The sequence below is a fragment of the Scyliorhinus torazame genome, chromosome 4 (assembly GCF_047496885.1).
Source record: "Scyliorhinus torazame isolate Kashiwa2021f chromosome 4, sScyTor2.1, whole genome shotgun sequence".
NCBI classification, from domain to species: Eukaryota; Metazoa; Chordata; class Chondrichthyes; order Carcharhiniformes; family Scyliorhinidae; genus Scyliorhinus; species Scyliorhinus torazame.
The window spans coordinates 196,446,835-196,470,981 of NC_092710.1; the positions used below are offsets into that span (position 1 = coordinate 196,446,835).

Consider the following 24,147-nt stretch of genomic DNA (forward strand, 5'->3'; position numbering starts at 1 on the left):
TGCTTTTGTAATTATAATTACTTGGTTTGGAATTTTATACTCATTATCTGAAAAAATGGTAAGCAAAATGGCACAAAGCCAATATTATTCTGTGGATTTTTTTTAAGGAACTTATTTTTAGCAAAATATGGAGGCAGGCAGTTTCTCTCATGCTGATTTTTGTCATATTCTTCACATTTGCTGGGGGATCAACTTTAGAAAGTTAGACAAGTAACCATGTATTGTTTGCAAAAGTCTTACAAAATTGAAGTATCTAACAAACGCAACACAACTGTTTGACAATTTGCCAATTGGTCCCACCCTTTTGAGGTGGGTGTAAACAAGTGACCAGTTTTATCTGATGCCGTTGGCTTCCAGTTACCAGAAGCTACTTTTAAGCTCAAGCAGCATATCTCAGAAAGTTTGCAGAGACAAAGATAAACTGTGAGATGCCTCCATCTTACTCTACCAACATGCGTTTTAAATTTCCTATATTGGCTATAACATTGGAAGCTGTGATCATTATTTTATATGCACTTTTCATTACATATGATGATGGAGCTAATGCTAAACTTGCAGCACTGAACACCACTATTCCTGAAGACCCATTCTACAAATTATATCCAAGTGAGTATATCTAAAGTAGGCAAAAAAAAGCTATGTTTATATTGTTGTTTACTGCTATGTGATGCATTTTAAAAACATTGTGTTATGGTTTTATTCATCATAATATTATGATGATTAAAACTTCAAGATTGAAATAATTTTATTGCTTTTCTATGGTGTGTTTTAGGTATAATTTGAAATGAAAAATGAAATGAAGTGAATTTGTACAAGTATTTACACAATTTCCTTCATTACAAAATGTTTTTTCAATAAAAATAAAGTCAATCAATGACAAGATTCAGGACAAAAGGTTATAAGAAGAGGGTTATAAAAATATGTAAAATAAGGTTGTTGGCTTTGGAATTTTAAAAAATCTTCCCTGTTGTATTACACAGATAACTTGCTGACTAACCTGCACAAACTAGATTCTTTACATATTTTAATTCTTCATACTTAGGTTAATGACTTTATATGGTACAATTAAGGAAATAAAATAATTTGGATGAAAATTGCTTGATAATGTAATCAATCTGGTTGTATGCGCTGTATTTTAAATGTTGTCAAAGCATTGTGCTTCATAAAATGGAAGATTATGGAATAATTTGGTATTGCAGAGTTGGGCATTTGCTTTTTATCACCAGGTCTTTGTTTCCAATTGCTAAAAGACATACTTCCCTAGCTCTTTTCTTACAATTCTAACTTAAAATTTGTTGCAAATTAAGTTTCAACTGACTACATGTAAAAGTATTGTTGTGTGGGTTAGGTTTCAACTGTGATTGCATGTAGAAAGTATTGTTGTGTAAAAAGTTTAAGTCAAAATATCAAGTTGAACCTCTCGTAAGAGTGTTTTGCACAAAAATAATCCAAATTCTGTAAGCTTCACTTTTCAAGTCATTTGAAAACTCTTGTCAAATTCCAGAAATATATTTGTTACAAATTAGAGGTAAAGATTGGAAATATCAATTGCTGTACTCTGAAATTAAAACAGAAAATAGTCAACATCTAAAAAGGAATGCATATTGAAACATTTTTGTTTCTGATGCTAATGTACTGTTATGCACCTTCTGTTTTCATCTTTTGTACATAAATGTCCTGTTTATTCCAGTAAAACAAACTAGACGTTAGCCTAAAGCTACACATTTAATGCAGAAAATGTTTTCTGCAAGTTGTGCTAGTTGTCCCATATCAGCCATGATCGAATGTGCAAACTCCGCCAAGGAGAGACTGAGTAGACTGGGACTATACTCATTGGAATTAGAAGAATGAGGGGGGATCATATAGAAACATATAAAATTATGAAGGGAATAGTTAAGATAGAAGCAGGGAGGTTGTTTCCACTGGCGGGTGAACTGGGGTGCATAGCCTCAAAATATGGGGGAGCAGATTTAGGACTGAGTTGAGGAGGAACATCTTCACCAAAAGGTTGTAAATCTGTGGAATTCCCTACCCAGTAAAGCAGTTGAGGCTACCATATTGGATGTTTTTAAGGCAAAGGTAGATAGATTATTGAACAGTAAAGGAATTAAGGGTTATGGTGAGTGGGCGGGTAAGTGGAGCTGAGGCCCAAAAAGATAAGCCATGAACTTATTGAGTGGCTGAGCAGGCTCGAGAGGCCGGATGGTCCATTCCTGCTCCTAGTTCTTATGTTCTAATGGTCTAATTCTGCTACAATATCTTCTGGTCTTATGATTCAGTTCAGTGAAGAGAGACAATTTTATCCCCTTAATTTCAACAGAATAGAAATTAATCAGATTCAATAACAGGCGAGTAAAGTTACCACACAGTCAATGAAATTAAAAATGAACCCCATTACCTCTATCTGTCTGTGTGCATGTGTCTGCGATTTTGTGTGTAAAATATAATAGGCAAGAAAATATGATAAACCTTAGACATTGAAATAAACTGAGAGTAAAGCCCAAACCATTTATCAACATTACTCAAACGTTCTGGGTGGGATTCTCCGTGGTCCAACGGTAAAATCGTGTTCGACGATCGGGCAGAGAAAGGATTTTTGCGGCGAAATCGGGACCGGCGCCAGTTTGACGCCATTCCATCATGCTCCACCCCCTCCAAACTGGCATCATCATGACACGTGCCGTCTGCCGTTACAATGGCGTTGGCGCATCATCGGTCGGCCCACCCGCAATGCTCCGGCCAAAATGGGCCACGTTCCGGATGGCGCGTGTAGTCCCAGCAATCGGGAACCCGGCGTGCCGGCTGTGGACTATGTCCAGCGCTGCCACACTCAGCCGGGATCCATGCTGCTGGCCTGGGGGTCTTCTGCTGGGCTTACAGGAACTGGTAGGGGGTGACCAGTGGGTGGGTTGCGGCACGCGGATGGCAGGTTGGGTTCGTGCACGGCCGACACAATATTGTACGCCACTACCGCAGCAGGTCATCAGCTGTGCGCATTCATGGCCCGGAACCCAGCCATTCTCTGGCCGTTTTTGGCGTGGAAGGCGAGAGTTTCAGTCGGCGCCGGTGCTCGCCCCTCACCCATGCCGGAATCGGAGTGGGTTTCCCACCGATTTTTTGATTATAAAAGACCACAGATGCGTTGCCACCTCTCTAAAACAGAGAATCCAACCCATTATATTCTATTATTTATGACATAATGTTGAGGCTTGTGAGCCAGTTTTCTTACCAATGCCCCCTGTTATTGGAGACTGCAACAGGCAGCATTTCAGATGATTTAAACTTGGTCTGTTGGGCTGCACGAATTTCATTGAATTCTATTTCATTGGGTGTAACAAGGAAACTCATGCATTAATTTAAGGTATAACAAAGGAAAAGAGAACAAACAGGGCATTTCTGAGTGTGATAACCTTAATGTAGTGAGTTTAGTGAGAATATAGGTGGGTTAATCAACACCCTTAGCTTTTTTCTTCAGTTGTTCATACCTAACCGATATTGTTGGAGAGGACAGTGTGAAACAGATTGGTAAGCTCGAGGAAATACTTGTTAGGAAGGAAGATGTGTTGGGCATTTTGAAAAACTTGAGGATAGACAAGTCCCCCGGGCCTGACGGGATATATCCAAGGATTCTATGGGAAGCAAGAGATGAAATTGCAGAGCCGTTGGCAATTATCTTTTCGTCCTCACTGTCAACAGGGGTGGTACCAGGGGATTGGAGAGTGGCGAATGTCGTGCCCCTGTTCAAAAAAGGAACTAGGGATAACCCTGGGAATTACAGGCCAGTTAGTCTTACTTCGGTGGTAGGCAAAGTAATGGAAAGGGTACTGAAGGATAGGATTTCTGAGCATCTGGAAAGACACTGCTTGATTAGGGATAGTCAGCACGGATTTGTGAGGGGTAGGTCTTGCCTTACAAATCTTATTGAATTCTTTGAGGAGGTGACCAAGCATGTGGATGAAGGTAAAGCAGTGGATGTAGTGTACATGGATTTTAGTAAGGCATTTGATAAAGTTCCCCATGGTAGGCTTCTGCACAAAGTAAGGAGGCATGGGATAGTGGGAAATTTGGCCAGTTGGATAACGAACTGGCTAACCGATAGAAGTCAGAGAGTAGTGGTGGATGGCAAATATTCAGCCTGGATCCCAGTTACCAGTGGTGTACCGCAGGGATCAGTTCTGGGTCCTCTGCTGTTTGTGATTTTCATTAATGATTTGGATGAGGGAGTTGAAGGGTGGGTCAGTAAATTTGCAGACGATACGAAGATTGGTGGAGTTGTGGATAGTAAGGAGGGCTGTTGTCGGCTGCAAAGAGACATAGATAGGATGCAGAGCTAGGCTGAGAAGTGGCAGATGGAGTTTAACCCTGAAAAGTGTGAGGTTGTCCATTTTGGAAGGACAAATATGAATGCGGAATACAGGGTTAACGGTAGAGTTCTTGGCATTGTGGAGGAGCAGAGAGACCTTGGGGTCTATGTTCACACATCTTTGAAAGTTGCCACTCAAGTGGATAGAGCTGTGAAGAAGGCCTATGGTGTGCTCGCGTTCATTAACAGAGGGATTGAATTTAAGAGCCGTGAGGTGATGATGCAGCTGTACAAAACTTTTGTAAGGCCACATTTGGAGTACTGTGTACAGTTCTGGTCGCCTCATTTTAGGAAGGATGTGGAAGCTCTGGAAAAGGTGCAAAGAAGATTTACCAGGATGTTGCCTGGAATGGAGAGTAGGTCTTACGAGGAAAGGTTGAGGGTGCTAGGCCTTTTCTCATTAGAGCGGAGAAGGATGAGGGGCGACTTGATAGACGTTTATAAGATGATCAGGGGAATAGATAGAGTAGACAGTCAGAGACTTTTTCCCCAGGTGGAACACACCATTACAAGGGGACATAAATTTAAGGTGAAAGGTGGAAGATATAGGAGGGATATCAGAGGTAGGTTCTTTACCCAGAGAGTAGTGGGGGCATGGAATGCACTGCCTGTGGAAGTAGTTGAGTCGGAAACATTAGGGACCTTCAAGCAGCTGTTGGATAGGTACATGGATTACGGGAAAATGATATAGTGCAGATTTATTTGTTCTTAAGGGCAGCACGGTAGCATTGTGGATAGCACAATTGCTTCACAGATCCATGGTCCCAGGTTCGATTCCGGCTTGGGTCATTGTCTGTGCGGAGTCTGCACGTCCTCCCCGTGTCTGCGTGGGTTTCCTCCGGGTGCTCCGGTTTCCTCCCACAGTCCAAAGATGTGCGGGTTAGGTGAATTGGCCAATGATAAATTGCCCTTGGTGTTGGGTGGAGGTGTTGAGTTTGGGTAGGGTGCTCTTTCCAAGAGCTGGTGCAGACTCAAAGGGCCGAATGGCCTCCTTCTGCACTGTAAATTCAATGATAATCTATGATTAATCTAGGACAAAGGTTCGGCACAACATCGTGGGCCGAAGGGCCTGTTCTGTGCTGTATTTTCTATGTTCTATGTTCTAACTGTAGACGATCCAGAGTATTTACATGACATATTCAGTGTGACTAGAGAAATTATTGTTGCAACTTTTACATCAATGGATTCAAAGTACTGGGTGGCAATTTTCAATTTGGACAAGTTCACACCAGCAAGGCTGATCTTATGAATTGCTGTATGTTAAATTCACACCAGATTAAACAAATCTTAAATCCCCACTCATATTACAGATATTTAACCACAAATAAAATAAACTGGGCCTTCTGATGGATTCACCCAAAGCATTAACCCACTCTTTTAATACTCCTCAACATGTTCTGCTTTTCAGGCATCCTCCATATTTATTCATCAAGTCTCAGGAAAAGTGAGTTGTTTCCTCACATCAAAGCTCAGCAACAAATTCTAGCGTCCGGTAAAAGTCTCTAAAATATTGATCAAAGTTGTCCTTGCAAGGTTAAAGGGAACAACATTGTGGTGTGAAAAATATACGTGTTTGGGATTGATGGGAATGTGACACCAGGCAGGAGTCAGACTATGTCATCATCATCCTCTTTCCCATGGACTAGACCTTTGATATCGCTGACCAAGGGCCAACAGCCTGTGGTGAAGCTGATGGAAGGTGGACGTGATGGTGTGCAGGAAGCGGGGACATGGGGGAGGGGGGTGCGGGTGGCCATGGGGTGACGGGGGTGGCTGCCTTGCAGGCCACAGCAATGGCGGTCTGTGCCTGGACACCTCAGTCATGCGGGAATCCCCCGGACCCACGGCCCATCTCATGGTCACCCCCGCTACTACCACCGGCCCTGGCAGACACCCACCCCAGCCGGCGACACAACTGTCAGCCCACTGTTGTGCCGTTGGAAACTTTTCTTATCTCTTCTCTCCCTGAGCAGCCACAGTGCCCTGTCCCTATTTTTAAATACCACAAGTGAACCACAACGGCATCACTTCTGGCCTAGTGTAGGCCGAGCATCGCAGGAGGCCTGAGACTACCGGGTCGGGCCCGTTAATAATAAGTTAATGAATGCTGCTGTACATTTTGCATGCCCACAACAGCGTGGGGCATGGAACACATCCACATCGCCATCAAGGCACTGGAGCATGGTGCTTCGAAGGTCACCCTGCGTCGATCTCGATTTTCTGATGACGCCAATTCTCTGCTCGATCGTGATTCGCGAGTCCAGCATCGCTGGACGGAAAATTCACCCTTAAGTGTTGTCACAGGGATTTAATTGTGTGTAATTCACAGTCTCATTAGACGTGCTATTTGGTAAGTGAGGCAGAACTTGAAAATAGGCCAGCACTCTGCTGCCACGATTTCCGAGCAACTCCTGGCCCAGTGAGCATTCTAACCGCTGGGGCTGGAGTTAGCTCCAAAGAGCCTGGCAGCTGGAGCTGCTTTTAATCACTCCACTGACCACAAACTGCAGCCACCAAGATGGCTCAAAAAATAACCCCCCCTCCCCCACCCTGAGGTTGGGACTCCAAGGTGGACATACAGCTCCATGTCAGTGAGGAGTGGAGGGATACCCGCTTCCTCAGCTCAAGCCTGCTCTCAAGAACACTGCCTGGGTGGTGGTGGCAGAGGCAGTCAGCTCTGCCAGTCTCAGCAGGAGGAGTCAGCTGGTGATCCGGAGGGGTGGAGGTCACTGGGGAGTCCTCTGCACCAGGAAGGGTTCCAAAGGCCACGGTGTAGGTGCCCTCTGGTTGGGGTGAAGTCTGCTGGTCCCCTGCTTCCTCTGCAATGGTGCAGTGCTTCTGAGGAGTGTCAACACTTCTGGTGGTGAGCTTGGCTCTTGAAAATACAGCTGGAGTATGAAGGTGTCCAGAGGGCCAGATTGGGTGGCCTCCCAGATGATCAGAGGCCTTCTAAACATTTAATGGTCATGGGCAGCACTCAACGTCTCTCCCTTTACTTACCTCAAACTGCCTTCAAAGCAGCTAATCTTAAACTTAAAAGCTTCTCTACCTTACAATGTTCCAGTTGCTAAGCAACCACTGCTGGTTTATTTACTCTTCATGTCATAGCCCTCTCTAAGCACAATAGAATTGAAACCAACCCGCAACACATTCAAACACCTTTGTCCAGCATGAATCTAACTATAGGTTTTACCCTTCCAGGCACAGAAATATTAAATTAAACACACTTAAAACTATGCCGTATTTCTAATGTTTACCAATAGAAATATAAAACCCTAAAATCTACCTAAACCAGGGGCTGGTTTAGCACAGGGCTAAATCGCTGGCTTTGAAGGCAGACCAAGGCAGGCCAGCAGCACAGTTCAATTCCCATACCAGCCTCCCCGAACAGGCACCGGAATGTGGCGACTAGGGGCTTTTCACAGTAACTTCATTTGAATCCTACTTGTGACAATAAGCGATTTTCATTTCATTTCATTTTCACCTTTATTTTCCTAAAAATGTCTCATACCCATCCTCTTTGGATCATTTATATTTAGAAAGAATGAAGAAAAAAAAAGGATTTTGATGAACCCAACTATATCCTGTAAGTTCACTATATTAAAAAAGGCCTTGTTATGCCCTCACTTGTTCCGGAATGAGTTTGGAGGCTGCCAGAGGGGATGCCAAGTTTCAATGCAGGCTGTTTGAAAGGTTCACCTCGATGATCAAGGACTTGTGAGAAAAAGAATAAAACAAAAAAACCTCTCACCCTTACCCTTCACACTCCCTACACACTCCCCATGCCAGCTTATACCACCTCATGCCCCCCACCCACAATTGCTCATCCCCTCCATGGAAATCTATGCCCCACTACCCACCCCATGATCCTTTGTACCCTTCCAACTTACTGCAACCTCATGCCAGCACATGCCCCCCACTCACCACTTGCACCCTTCAAACTAACTCACCCAGTGTCCACCTAGGGTAGGTCCACCTCAGGACCCATGCTGAGATAAATAAAATAAATTTCTAAGTGACTAGTGCAGACTTTATTTAAAAAACATTCATTCATGAAGACCCACTCAATATATTTAAATTTCTTCAGCTAATTTGTACTTCTGAAAGAAAACATTTCATTCAAATACTTAATCCCTTATGAAAGCACACATTTGTACTCATAGGCCACATTTTAAAATAAATAATGGGGGGAGTGATCATATGAGAGGAGGCGAGGAGATGTAATAAAGAAAAGGGAAACAGTTAGATAATAGAGCAGGGTAGCAATTTGGGTAATGATGACCAGAATGTGGCAGGAAGGGACAGAGTACAAACTAAACAGTGCACCAGCATATAGGGCCACAGATTGCAAAAATAGAGTTAAGTGTTCTGTATCTGAATGCATGCAGTATTCATGTATGGGACTAGTACAAACTGGGCAGGTTACACTTGGGCAGGACCGGGGGATATTTGCTGGAGTGTTTGGGGAGGGTTTAAGCTAAAATGGCAGGGGGTGGGAATATACGCATGGAGTCAGAGCAGGGGGAAATATGGACAAGAACAAAAGACAGAAAAGGGAATAAGAAAAGTGATAGGCAGAGATATCAAGGGCCAGAATCAAACAGAGCCGCAGTGAAAAATAATGGGAATGGGATAGGAATGTTAAAAAGCCAAATCTTAAGACTTTGTGCCTTAATGTGAGAGCATTCGCAATAAAGTGGATGAATTAATCGCACAAATAGATGTTAATAGGTATGATATAGTCAGGATTACAAAGACATGGCCGCAGGGTGATCAGGGGTGGAAACTGAGCATACAGGGTAAAGTATTTAGGAAGGAATATGGAGCATCCGTAATGGCGCTAATGTACCTGTGCACGGTGCATACCTGCCAGGTCCCCGCTCGGTGTCTGGAAACCCCCCGAGGCAAAGAAGCTCAGGGCGACTGTCACCTTCACAGCCACCGGCAGTGGATGTCCTCCTCCATAACTCCGCATATGGCACAGGTGGCGCTTGGCCACAGTCTTTAGTTGCACGCTTGGTCTTTGCAGGTTCTTGAAGGACAGGTGCTGACGGTATAAATGTGGCCTGATACGGTGCCTCCTTCGTGACTTCCCCTCGGCCTGTATGATGGCCGGCTTCCCAGCCTCACCAGCCGGCCCCTACCCCTCTGAGGCAGACTCCTGTTGTGTTGGGTCCTCCCCGAGCAGCACCTTTGCCTGCAGCCTCAATGCGTCCACAAGGGCAGCTGCGGCCAGGTAGACAGGGGTACTGGCGGCTGCTGCAGCCCGTGTTAACGATTGGCTCTGTGGCCCCTGTCCTGTTTCCCCAGTGGGATCTACTATGGGTGTCTTCACTGGATGGGCCATGTGTTATATTGCCAGCAGGGTGGCACTGGGTTGTGCGGTGGAGAGGGTCACATTATGCCACCAACTGGCTCCATGCTTCGGGGTTTGTGTGTTGGCAGGTCCTGCAGCTGGGATTGGCTGAGGGGGGTGGGTGTTTGCTGGGAGCTTAACTGTAGTATGTTGTGGCACATAGGTTGTGACAGTCTGTCCAGGGGTAGGATGGATGGGAGCAGGGGAACGGTGGATTGGCAGGACCTGAAATCAGCTGGGGATCCTGCGGAATGTGCTACCTGATGGTTTAACTGTTAAGGCCTCTGCCCTGAGAGGGGCAGTGTGCCAGGGAGGGTGCCAAAGGCCACGGTGCATGTGTCCTTTATTTGGGGTGAGCTCTGCATCCCCTGCACCACTTCACGCAGCACACCCTCTACACCCAGCCCAGCCCATCCCTCACACCCCTCAGACAGAGGATGGACGCAGGTCAGAATGTTGGTGAAAAGGTGTTTAATCGTTACTAAATACTATTGTTGCGCCCTGGCCCCTACCATCAACCTATGTGCTGTATCCGTGCAAACCTAATTGGTGTCCAACTTGCATACCTCTCTTTCTTAGTGTGACCACAGACAGCACATCAGACGTGGAGGTGGCCTGCTGCACATCTCACCCTGTGACCCGAAGTGCCTTTGGTGGCCGACCTCTGGAGATCCTGGACCTCAATGGGCCTGGCCAACTTTCGGGGGTGGTATGAAGGGTAAGGGACAGGAGTGATGCCAGGGGCACAGAGGTGGTCATTCGCCTGGGCTGACCTAAGGAGTCATTCATCTTTGTCCTGCATGCAGATCTGTCCACCAGGTGGGGGCCACCGCACTCGCCACCTCTGTCAGCTCCGCCCAGGCCCGGTTGAGGTCGGCGGGCCTCGACCTATAAGGAGAGGTTAGGATTGTACTTGCTGGAGTTCAGAAGAATGCGGGGTGGTGGGGGGGGGGGGGGGGGAATCTCAAAGAAACCTATAAAATTCTAACAGGACAAGACAGGGTAGATGCAGGAAGAATGTTCCTGATAGCAGAGGAGTCCAGAACCAGGAGTCACAATCTAAGGATATGGGGTAAAACATTAAGACTGAGATGAGGAGTAATTTCTTCATCCAGAGTGTGGTGAAGCTATGGAATTCTCTACTACAGAAAGCAATTGAGGCCAAAACATTTTTGGTGGGTATAAAACTCAGGAGGCCCGAGAAGTTAAGTTAAACAGTATTTAATAAAGCAACATAAAGTGAAGGCCATAACGTGGCATACAATTCCAAGGTCCCAACTAGGACTACCCATCCAAGGGAATGCATTCAGGTACATGCAATTGAGGGCTTTTGCGAGGCAACAGGTGAGGGAATTCCCGCAGCTCCCGACACAAGAGGTGCAGGACAGAGTCATCTCAAAGAAATGGGTGGGGGATGGTAAGGTGTCGGATATATATAGGGAAATGAGGGACGAAGGGGAGACTATGGTGGACGAACTAAAAGGGAAATGGGAAGAAGAGCTAGGGGAGGAGATCGAGGAGGGGCTGTGGGCAGATGCCCTAAACAGGGTAAACTCGTCGTCCTCGTGCGCCAGGCTAAGCCTGATTCAGTTTAAGGTATTACACAGGGCACATATGACTGGAACACGGCTCAGTAAATTTTTTGGGGTGGAGGATAGGTGTGCGAGGTGCTCGAGAAGCCTAGCGAATCATACCCATATGTTTTGGTCATGCCCGGCACTACAGGGGTTTTGGGTGGGGGTGACAAAGGCGCTTTCAAAGTAGTAGGAGTCCGGGTCGAACCAAGCTGGGGGTTGGCTATATTTGGGGTTGCACAAGAGCCGGGAGTGCAGGAGGCGAGAGAGGCTGATGTTTTGGCCTTTGCGTCCCTAGTAGCCCAGCGCAGGATATTGCTAATGTGGAAAGAAGCCAAGCCCCCGGGGGTGGAGACCTGGATAAATGATATGGCGGGGTTCATAAAGCTAGAGCGGATTAAGTTCGTCCTAAGGGGGTCGGCTCAAGGGTTCACCAGGCGGTGGCAACCGTTCGTCGAATATCTTGCGGAAAGATAGATGGGGGAAAAAAGAAGGCAGCAGCAGCAGCCCAGGACTTGGGGGGGGGGGGAGGGAGGGATGAGGGGGGGGGGGGGGGGGGGGGAGGGAGGGATGAGGGGGGGGGGGGGGGGGGGAGGGAGGGATGAGGGGGGGGGGGGGGGGGAGGGAGGGATGAGGGGGGGGGGGGGGGGGGAGGGAGGGATGAGGGGGGGGGGGAGGGAGGGATGAGGGGGGGGGGGGGAGGGAGGGATGAGGGGGGGGGGGAGGGATGAGGGGGGGGAGGGATGAGGGGGGGGGGAGGGGGGGGAGGGATGAGGGGGGGGGAGGGAGGGAGGGATGAGGGGGGGGGGGAGGGATGAGGGGGGGGGAGGGATGGGGGGGGGGAGGGATGAGGGGGGATGGGGGGGGGGAGGGATGAGGGGGGGGAGGGATGAGGGGGGATGAGGGGGGGGGAGGGATGAGGGGGGATGGGGGGGGAGGGATGAGGGGGTGTGGGGGGTGGGGGGGAGGGATGGGGGGGGGGGAGGGATGAGGGGGGGGGGAGGGATGAGGGGGGGTGGGTGGGGGGGGGTATAGCCTGTGACAAGGCAGTTGCCAATTAGGGCTAGTTTTCATTTTTGTTATTTAATATTTATTTATTTGTTGTTTTTTGTTTATATAAAAAAGGTCATTATTATCTGTATTGTTATAATGTTGTGTAAAGGATGCACAATGTACTGTGTTGGTTGACCAAAAATTTTCAATAAAATATTTATTAAAAAAAAAAAACTAGGACTACCCATCACGCTGGTCCCTGTTTGGACCAGTTTTTATAAGGTGAATTTCCAAGCCCCAGCTCAGAGGGCCTTCATCCCTGGTGGGAGAGCTCGTATTCCATGAGTCCCATGGAGAGATTAATTGAGTTGTCCCCCTCGGTCTGATGAGAGTTATTACAGCATGATTCTCCATTCCCCGCTGCTAAGATTAGGGGCTGGATTCTCCGATTTTGAGCCTATGTCCGGAGCATGTGTCAAGTCTTACGATGAAAAAGTCGGCGCTGCCCCGGCACTGATGCTCTGCCCGGTGGGGGGTAGCAGCCGCGCCACGTAAAACCCCCGGTGTTTCCGACAGAACCGGCCGGAGAATTGCCAGGTCCGTGGCCGCGCATGCGCACCGCGGCGACCTGCAGCGGTCGCCACCCGTACAACATGCACCGGCAGCGCGTGGACCCGCGTTGCCAGATAGTGCCCCCCTGTAAACCCCTCGCTGATTTGCATTGCTTTGAATACAATTAACAAATACAAATTTCACCCCCCCCCCCCCAACCCCGTTATGCTCTGACCCCCACAGCAGGAACTCCACTAGGTGGGCTTTGGTGTAAGTATTGCCAAGTGCAGTTCTGCCGCAATGGGACCCCAAGGAGGGTCAAGGAGATCAGCCCATTACTTTTGTGCCATTGCAGAGGGAGGGTCCCCCAAGGGTCCTGGGAGTTGGGTGGGCTCAGGCCCTGAGTAAAGGGTTGACCTCGGGACCCTCACAGGATGGCAGTCCTGTGTCTGGACTGCCCCTTCTAGCCCTGGGGTTTGACCCATTTGCATCCTCCTATGGCACGGGGAATGAACCTCTATACCATCACCAGTGGGGGACTGGAGCATCAGAGCAGGATTGGCGATGCCACATTGGGAGCTCCATGACCGGTGGTGGGCAGCGGAAAATCCAGCCCCATGTTTAATTAAGTTATTAAAGTTTTTAAAAATGAATTAATTTGCATGGTGGATGAAGGGAAACCTGTAAATGTGGTGTACTAGGATTTCAAAAAGGCATTTGATAAGGTTTCACATCAAAGGTTACTACACAGAATAATAGACCATGGTGTAGTGGGTATCCTTTTAACATGGATAAAGCATGGTTAGCTAACGGGAAGCAGAAAGCTGGGATAAATGGAGTTTTTCAGGTTGACAAGCTGTAACTAATGGAGTGCCGCAGGATCTATGCTGGGGCCTCAATTGTTTACAATCTACATCAACCTTTGGAATCTTCAGTTCTGGAGACAATGGTTGGAATTCTCCAGCCGTTGGGATCCTCTGGTCCCGCTGGAAGTGTATCTCGTGCCCATTGCTTTCCTGACGGCGTGGGGTGGCTTCAATGGGAAATCCCATTGACAAGCGGTGGGAGTAGAGAACCCCACCACCAGCGAACGGCGCACCACTGAGGAACACGCGTCTGGGGGACAAGAGAAACCCACCCAATGCCTGCTGGCATGCAGGAAAGTCGGAGTCATTCGATTGGGTGGCAGGATGGCTGAACATCAGCAATTTTCTGTTGTTCAGCTCATTAATTATGCATCCATGATAAGCTCGGTGAATTTCACCTCGGGGTGGGCAGGAAGTAGTTTGTCCCAACATTACCTCACAAGTCCTGTCACCATAATTAAACAGTCTGTGATGAATGATATCTGTATACATATGTACGTTTAATACGTAGGCCTCTTTAAGACCGGGTTTGGAACCCTGGGGGACTCCGGCTCCGCCCCCAGGAAGCTGCATATAAGGTTACGTTCAGTAGGCAGCGTGCAGTGAGCACACTTCTTGGCAGCTGTCTGGTTCTCTGGTAATTAAAGCCATTGAATTACCAATCTCCTCTCCTGAGTCGTAATTGAGGGTATCTCACAGTCTTTCACCCTTTCCTGCACAGTCTCCTGTACATGCTCCCTGCACAGTCTCCTATTCTTGCTTTCTGATCTTCCACCACGACATCCCCCTCCCCCACTCCTGCCTCTGTCTCCACCTTCGAAAATAGATTCCCAAATATCCTGGTGGGGTGTGCACTTTTAAACTTTGCTAAAGCCAAAGACAGCTGTTAAAAAAAATACAATATGAATTTGCCAAATATATATTCATAGCACAAAGGACAAACCGTTGTCAAATTTAAGTGTTCCATCTAAAGGCCTCGATCAACCCATAGAGTCACAGCGACCTCTTGTGGACTATAATATGAAGCAATCAGTTGCAGAAAATAAATCATTAGGTTAATTGAGCAACATCCACTTCTGTTAAGCATTACTGCCCTTTGCACAGACATTGTTACTCAGTTTGCTTTCTTCATAACTTTTCATGCTTGTGACAGAAAAATGGCCTCAAAGAGTTTGCATGATGGAAGCGGTAGTACAATGGTTAGCACGATTGCTTCACAGCTCCAGGGTCCCAGGTTCGATTCCGGCTTGGGTCACTGTCTGTGTGGAGTCTGCACGTTCTCCCTGTGTCTGCGTGGGTTTCCTCCGTGAGCTCTGGTTTCCTCCAGCAGTCCAAAGATACGCAGGTTAGGTAGATTGGCCATGCTAAATTGCCCTTAGTATCCAAAGGGGTTGGATGGGGTTGCTGGGTTACAGGTATGGGACGGCGGGGTGGGCTTAAGTGGGGTGCTCTTTCCAAGGGCTGGTGCAGACTCGATGGGCCGAATGGCCTCCTTCTGCACTGTAAATTCTATGTCTTTCCAATTCACTGTGAAGGAAAGGCAGCCTTACAGCTGCGCATGTCGCTGTCAGCCCACTGTGAACTTAGGGCCACAGGTCGTGTGGTTGGTCCCCAGGCCACCCCACTAAGTGCCCTCTGGCCCCAGCCGACTTATCTGCTGTATGGGCGTGCTCCGGCACAATCAGTGCCATCTTGTTGGCTGGGTTGGTGTGTGATGTGTATATGCAGCTGCAGATTGTCAGCCACCTGAGTGTCAATCATGGACCTGGCGAATCCTTGCACTGTTATTCATTGGAATCGATTGTGTTCCATGTGGCGCCAATGCTAGTTCCTTAACAGTCGCTGAATCGGTCCAGGTTCGGCATCAGTTTTGCTTTCGTGAAAGTTCACGAATCCTGCCCCGGCGTCAACACTTAGTCTCAGGAACAGAGAATCCAGCCCCCTTAGTTTGTTCAACCTCAATCCTTCATCACCAATACAAAAAAAAGGCAACAAGGAGTTGAATAACGCTTGCAGCCACCTGAGGTGTGGTAGGCGGGAGAATGGGACGGTCTGGAAGGCCGTCCAGCTGGCCCTACGGGCCAGATATCTCCTGACCTCCCACTGGCAGGAGGTCCTCCCCGACGCACTTCACTCCATTCGGTTGCTCCTGTGCACGGCGACTAACGAAACCCCCCATGAACGTCTCTTTGCGTTCCCAGGAAGTCCACCTCTGGGGTTTCGCTCCCAACGTGGCTGGCAGCTCCAGGACCCTTTCTCCTCCGCGAGCACGTGCGGCTCCACAAGGCGGGCCCGTTGGTTAAGAGGGTACAGCTACTCCACGCAAACCCGCAGTATGCCTATGTAGTGTACCCCTACAGCCGCCAAGACACAGTTTCCCTCAGGGACCTGGCACCAGCTGGGTCCCCACACACCCCCTCCCTCTGCCCCGGCGCCACCCTCCCATCCCCCAGCGCACCCCACCACAGCCCCCGCTCCAGGACAATCCGTCCTCCCCTTGGTCCCACCCGGGGATGAAGAGGATGTCGACACGCTCCCGGAGTCACCAACGACCGAGCCGACGCCTGACTCGCCACCAGCACTGCGGCGCTCTCAACGACGGATCAAGGCGACCGACCGTCTAAATTTGTAACCTTCTGTGAAATTTTAATGATGACCTGTATGTAAATAGTTTTCCACCCCCCCCGCTGGACTCATTTTTAACAGGGGGTGAATGTGGTAGTCACCACTGTTGTATTATATTGTATATACTGCACTGCATGCGAGGGTATTACGGTAAGGCCCCGCCCAGTAGGCGGAGTATAAATGTACGTGCTCTCCGAACTGCAGCCATTTAGGCAGCAACTGTAGGAGGCCACACATTTCTGTGTAATAAAGCCTCGATTACTCTCTACTCTCGTCTCATCGTAATTGAAAGTGCATTATGAGGGAAAAACAATTATCGAGAAATTCAAAGAAAAGAGCTTTGAAGGGAAGTTCTCCATGAGCTTCAACCCAGAACGAACTCCAAACGAACTCAGTAACCGTGAGCAACAATTACAATCTAGAGCTGGTGGTGTTTTAAAACTAGGAAAACAGGCTGAAGCTTGGGTTATGCCTTGTTTTCAGAGAAGAAATGCAAGATAGTACTTCAAATTTATGTCACAGTGTGCACACGCAGGTCCTCCCATGGATAGAAAATGGGGTGAGATTTTGGCACCGTGGGACCGTTTAATGAGAATACAGAGCAATGGAGCTCCTATTGGAATGGTCTGACTATTTTGTACAAGCTAACAACATAGTGGGGGATATAAAAGTTGCCACATTCCTGAGCATAATGGGGGTGGGGTAGAAACATTTAACCTCCTCAGGACTCTGGTGTGGCTGGGAAAGCCAGGAACAACGATATGTGAAGAAATAGTAGACATTTTGCAGAGCTACTGTTCGCCACAACCTTTAGTCATTGTAGAAAGGTTTAGATTTCATAAGCTCAATGGAGAAGAGGGGTAATCGATTGCACAATTTGTGGCTACGATGAAAAGACTGGCAGAGCACTGTGCATTCGGGGATGTATCAAGCGACACACTCCGGGTTTGACTGATCGGTGATTTGAGGAGCAAAGCAACTCAAAAGCGTTTGTTAACCGAAAGCAACCTGACTTTAAATAAAGCCATGAAGTTGCTGTATCAATGGAGCTAGCAGCCAAAGAATGCAGTATTTGAGTTCAAAAACAAGGATTGATAAGATGCCGGCCGAAACTCGAACGCAAGCACAGACTCGTACTTTCCATAGATGTGCAAAGACATTTGTGCAATCACTAGCAGACTGTTGGTGCAAAGGTACCATGCGCAGGAGCTGTGGAACAAAGGGCCACATTGAGCGTACATGTTCGGGCAAAAGTAGCAAAAAGCAAGAGCCGAATGAAGCAACTTGCAAACAGAACAAAGGAAAAAGTGTACATGAAGTAGAACAAGGGCAAGCGAAGAGCTTGATTCACTGTCTGAGGACAAGTTGTCTTTGAATGTGCTAGCAAAGAGCTTGATTCACTGTGTGAGCACAAGTTGTCATTGCTGGTGCTACAAATCGATACTGGGTCGCTACTCTAGTGGATAGACAGCTGGTAAAGATGGAGGTGGACATTGGAGCAGGAGACACATTGATGCCAGGGATTGCCTATCAAGAAAAGCTCCGACATATCCCTCTGGTACACTCACAAATTGTGCTAAATATGTATTTACGCTTAAGAATTGGTTATGTTGAATGGCCATATTGATCTAGCAGTACAATTAAATGGGAAGACAGACGATTTGCTCTTACGCATAGTCAAAGGAAATTATCCAGCACGAGTGCGTAGAACTTGGTTGGAAAAGGTCCAACTAAATTGGGCTGAAGTAAACCTACCGACTGATTCCGAACCAGGCCTTACTAAAATCCTGAAGATTGCTGTTGTTTTCAATGGTGAGCTGTGAATCATAGAAATCATAGAATCATAGAATCCCTACAGTTCAGAAGAAGGCCATTCTGCCCAATGAGTCAGCCCCCACCATCCAAAAGAGCAACCTACCTAGGCCCACCCACCCCGTCCTATGCCCGTAACCCCACCTAATCTTTTGGACACTAAGGGACAATACACCTATCGTGCACATCATTGGACTGTGGGAGGAAACCAGAGCACCCCAAAGAAACCCAAACGGGGAGAACATGCAACCTCCACACAGACAGTCACCCGTGATTGTAATCAAACTCAGGACCCTGGCGCTGAGAGACAGCAGTACCAAACATTGTGCCACCTTACCACCCTAAGTATGAGGAACATCCCAGTGAAGTTGAAGATCAAAGAAGGGAGTCAGGCAAAATGCTTAAAGGCAAAGTCAGTATCCTATGCAATCAGACCAAAAATAGAGGTGGATTTGGAATGATTAGTGGGACCTGTCACCATTAGTGAATGGGCTACCCCAATAATACAGTTATAAACAAAAGACAGGTCCATACGGTTTTGTGGTGACTTCAAAGTAACTGTTAATCCTGTACTTTGTAAGGAACAATACTCTCTACTCCTTATCGATGACCTCTTCACAGGGTTGGCTGGAGGCCAACATTTGAGTCAGATCGACCCAAGTCAAGCATACCTCCAAATAAACATACATCAGGAGTCGCTACAGTTCCTAGCGATTGCGACACATTAGGGTTATTTCAATGCAGACGATTACCATTTTGCATCACTCCAGCTACGGCACTGTTCCAAAGAACAATGGACCAAATCTTAAGCAAGTTAAGCGGAGTCCAGTGTTCCCTGGATAACATTCTGGTTAATGGCAAAGATGAGGAAGAACATCTTCGCAACCTGGCTGCCACACTACAAAGATTAGAGGAGTATAGATTAGGAGTCTGCAAGGACAAATGCAAATTTTTCCAATCTTTAATTGAATATTTGGGACATGTAATTGTTGCCAAGGGATTTCATAAGTCTCTTTCGAAGGTCAAAGCTATTATCGAGGCACCTCAGAATGTCAGCCAACTTATTTTGATTCTTCTTAGGTTGACAAAATTACTATGGAAGGTTTAATCCCAATCTGGAAACCATTCTAAAACCCTTGCATAATCTACTGTGTCAAAATATAAAGTGGAAAAGGGAGAATCAATGTGAGAAAGCATTTGTGCAAGCCAAGGAGGCACTGCTCAAGTCAGATGTCTTAACACATTTTAATCCAAACCTATCCCTACAGTTAGCGTGTGATGCATCACCCTATGGTGTTGTGGTGGTCATATCCCACATAATGCCTTAAGGTGAAGGGAAACCTAGCCTTTGGATCCAGAACATTGAGTAAAGCCGCAATCAATTATGCACAAATCTAGAAAGAAGTTTTTTTTACACAAAGGGTGGTTAGTGTCTGGAACGAGCTGCCAAAGGCAGTAGTAGAGGTGGGTACAATTTTGTCTTTTAAAAAGTATTTAGGCAGTTACATGGAAAATGGGTATAGAGGGGTACGGGCCAAATGCAGGCAAATGGGACTATCTTAGAGGTAAAAACTGGGCGGCATGGACAAGTTGGGCCGGAGGGCCTGTTTCCATGCTGTAAGCCTCTATAGCTTTATGACTCTCTACCAATTGCATACAGCATTTGACTTATTAAGACCACTCAAAGCAAGATAAATCATCCAGTAAAAACAACAGGATCAGATAAACAGCGGGAAAACAAAGCAAAGCGCTTTGTCTTCTGCCAGGGACAAGAAGTTCTAGCAAGAAACTATACTACAGGAGAAGAATGGGTTCCTGCCACAATTATAGCACAGACAATACCTATCTCCTACACTGCCCAAACCCATGACGATGTCATCTGGAGGAGGCTTACGGGTCATCTATTGGTGAGGAGGACCAATCCATCAGAAGCAGAACCTGCAGAAAGTCCGAATCCAACTGTCCCGAGAGACAACCCGGACCTTCCTGAAAATCTGACACTAACAGAACCATTTGGGGGAAAGAGCACCTCAATTGCAAATCAACCTCAAATTATAACCTCGACTCCAGTTAAAACAACCACTGACTACGTTCAGTTCGAGTCAAACACAGTAGAGGTTACAGCAATTGCTAAGAAACAGACGGGTTCACTGACAACTATACAGAGAACAAAGACCTCCAAATCATCTGACTTATTGACTTGTTGTTAAATGATTGTTCACGTTATCTTTGTTTAATGTGTTGAGGACGTTTTATTTAAAGTGAGAGGAAATGTTGGGCTAAATTCTCCATTTGGGAGGCTATGGGGGGGATTCTGTCCAGTACACCCGTTTACAGGTGCAGTACCCCCCCCCCCCCCCCCCCCCCCCCCCCCCCCTTGCCGGCAGCGGAATCCTCCGCCCCTGCAACCGTCCAATGGAGCTTCCCATTGTGAGCACCCCCATGCCAGCAGGAAATCCACAGACATGAGTGCACTGCCAGCGAAACGGAGGATCCCACCAACGGAGAATCCAGCCCTCTGTTCTCCAGCCAGAGCTGAATTGCACCTCATTCCAGTCCCGCTGGGAGCGCAAATCAGAAGGCGATCCCAATTCTTAGCCATGCAAATTTTTGAAAGGTAAGGATTGTGAGGATTATCAAGGGAATCCCACAATCAGGGAATCATAGGGGCAGCATGGTAGCATGGTGGTGAGCACTATGGTTTCACAGCGCCAGGGTCCCAGATTCGATTCCGGCTTGGGTCACTGTCTGTGCGGAGTCTGCACGTTCTCCCTGTGACTGCGGGGGTTTCCTCCGGGTGCTCTGGTTTCCTCCCACAATCCAAAGATGTACAGGTTAGGTGGATTGGCCATGCTAAATTGCCCTTAGGTTAGATGGGGTTACTGGGTTACGGGGATAGGGTGGAGGTGTGGGCTTAAGTAGGGTGCTCTTTCCAAGAGCTGGTGCGGACTCGATGGGCCGAATGGCCTCCTTCTGCACTGTAAATTCTATGAATCGAACTCATAAATGTTTACAGCATGGAAACAGGCCCTTCGGCCCAGCTTGTCCATGCCGCCCAGTTTCTAGTCCCACTTTCCCACATTTGGTCCATATCCTTCCATACCCACCCTGCCCAATGCTCTATTTTGAGCAGGTGGCCCAATAGCAAGGTCCCACAGCTAGTCATCCCCAACCCCCCCCCCCCCCCCACCTTTCTGGGCTCCCCTTTCACCCAGTATGGAGAGAGCCGACCCACAACCACCCCACAGAGACCCACTAAATAAAAAGACCCCCCTCAGAGACAACTTGACAGCCACCCCCTCCAGAAAAGAGACCCCTGACTGGAAGCCCCACAGAAGACCCCTGTCTGGAAGTTAGAGGGCAGTCCAGACAGAGGCAATGAAAAACATCACTGCGTTAACACTCACCTGGGCATACACCTATTGGCTCAGGCCCAGGAAGCAGCACCTGTCAATTCCTGGAAAGAGAAAAACAGTCAGCTGGGTTTAAGCTTCCTTAGATCTTTTGTCTGCAAGCCTTTTATTAGACCATAAGACACAGAAGCAGAATTAGGTCACTCGGCCCATCGAGTCTGCTCCGCCATTCAATCATGGCTAATTGTTTGCTCATCCCCATTCTCCTGCCTTCTCCACATTACCCCTGATCCCCTTATTAATCAAGAACCTATCTATCTCAGTCTTAAAGACACTCCGTGATTTGGCCTCCACAGCCATCTGCGGCAAAGAGTTCCACAGTTTCACCACCCTCTGGCTGAAGAAATTCCTCCTCATCTCTGTTTAAAAGGATCGTCCCTTTAGTCTGAGATGGTGTCCTCTGCTTCTAGTTTTTCCTACCAAGTGGAAACATCCTGTCCACGTCCACTCTATCCAGGCCACGCAGTATCCTGTAAGTTTCAATAAGATCCCCCCTCATCCTTCTAAACTCCAACGAGTACAGGCCCAGAGTCATCAACCGTTCCTCATACGACAAGCTGTTCATTCCAGGGATCATTCTTGTGAACCTCCTCTGGACCCTTTCCAAGGCCAGCACATCCTTCCTTAGATATGGGGCCCAAAACTGCTCACAATACTCCAAATGGGGTCTGACCAGAGCCTTATACAGCCTCAGAAGTACATCCCTGGTCTTGTATTCTAGCCCTCTTGACATGAATGCTAACATTGCACTTGCCTTCCTAACTGCCGACTGAACCTGCACATTAACCTTAAGAGAATCATGAACAAGGACTCCCAAGTCCCTTTATGCTTCTGATTTCCTCAGCACTTCCCATTTCGAAAATAGCCGATGCCTAAATTCCTCCTTCCAAAGTGTATAGCCTCACATTTTTCCACATTGTATTTCATTTACCACTTCATTGCCCACTCTCCTAGCCTGTCCAAATCCATCTGCATCCCCTTTGCTTCCTCAATACTATCTGTCCTTCTACAGATCTTTGTATCATCTGCAAACTTAGCAATAGTGCCTTTAGTTCCTTCTTCCAGATCATTACGGTATATTGTGAAAAGTTGTGGTCCCAGCACAGACCCCTGAGGCACACCACTAGTCACCGGCTGCCATCCTTAAAAAGACCCCTTTATCCCCACTCTCTGCCTTCTGCCAGTCAGCCAATCCTATATCCATGCCAGGATCTTACCCTTAACACCATGGGCTCTTAACTTATTTAACAATCTCATATGTGGCACCTTGTCAAAGGCCTTCTGGAAATCTAAATAAATCACGTCCACTGGTTCTCCTTCGTCTAACTTCCTTGTTACCTCCTCAAAGAACTCTAACAAATTTGTCAGACATGACCTCCCCTTGACGAAGCCATACTGACTTAGTTCTATTTTACCATGCACTTCCAAGTACTCCGCAATCTCATCATAATAACGGACTCTAAAATCTTACCAATGACCGAAGTCAGGCTAACCGGCCTATAATTTCCAGTCTTCTGCCTCCCTCCCTTCTTAAACAGGGGTGTTACATTAGCCACTTTCCAGTCCTCTGGGACCCTTTCTGCCTCCAGTGATTCCTGAAAGGTCACCACTAATGCCTCCACAATTTCCTCAGCTATCTCTTTTCAGACGCTGGGGTGCAGTCCATCTGGTCAAGGTGACGCAGACCTTTCAGTTTCCCCAGAACCTTCTCCTTAGTGATGGCCACTGCACTCACCTCTGCTCCCTGATTCTCCTGAAGCTCTGGCATCCCACTGGTGACTTCCACTGTGAAGACTGATGCAAAGTAACTATTCAGTTCGTCTGCCATTTCTTTGTTTCCTATTATTACTTCTCCAGCCACATTTTCCAGTGGTCCAATGTCTATTTTTGACTCTCTCTTACCTTTTATATATTGAAAGAAACTCTTTGTATCTTCTTTAATATTCCTAGCTAGCCTGCACTCGTATTTCATCTTCTCTCCCCTTATTGCTTTTTTAGTTGTCCTCTGCTCACTTTTAAAGGATTCCCAATCCTCTGGCTTCCCACTAATCCTTGCCACTTTGTATGCTTTTTCTTTTATGCTGTCCTTGACTTCCCTCGTCAGCCATGGATACCTTGTCCAGCCCTTAGCATGTTTCCTCCTCCTTGGGATGAATTTCTGCTGTGCCTCCCAAATAACCCCAAAAATTCCTGCCATTGCTGTTCCACTGTCTTCTCTGATAGGCTCCTTTTCCAATCAACTCTGGCGAGCTCATCCCTCATGTCTTTGTAGTTACCCTTATTAATTGTAATCATTTCTCCTTAATATTGATTCTACTAGGCTGTGATTGACAGCTTCCACACACACCCAGCTGTCAGCATTGTTCCATTCATCTTCCTTCATGGTTAAGTAACTCGGAATTGGTCTAACCGCAGCATTGATAAACATCAAGCTTTGATTGACAAGCTCCTGGACCACTCCAAACAGTATTAAATGCTTTCCAATCACTGCCCTTCACAGTTGAGTGATTCTGAAGTGGTCAGCTGGAGACTGACAGAACTTAACTCTTCATTTAGGGGGTCTCAGGTGGGGAGGGGGGGGGGCAGCAGAGAG

At 47.4% G+C, this 24,147-nt stretch overlaps 1 protein-coding gene across 1 annotated transcript in view; it reads left to right on the forward strand.

The window, feature by feature from the left end:
• Positions 1-370: 370 nt before the first annotated feature.
• The window catches only part of LOC140410677 (ammonium transporter Rh type A-like), a 93,457-nt gene continuing 69,680 nt past the window's right edge, over positions 371-24,147 (forward strand). Inside the window, exon 1 of the mRNA XM_072499063.1 lies at positions 371-606. Within this exon, the coding sequence (XP_072355164.1) occupies positions 429-606 (178 nt within the window). The 5' untranslated portion in view covers positions 371-428. The remainder of the gene's footprint in view (positions 607-24,147) is intronic.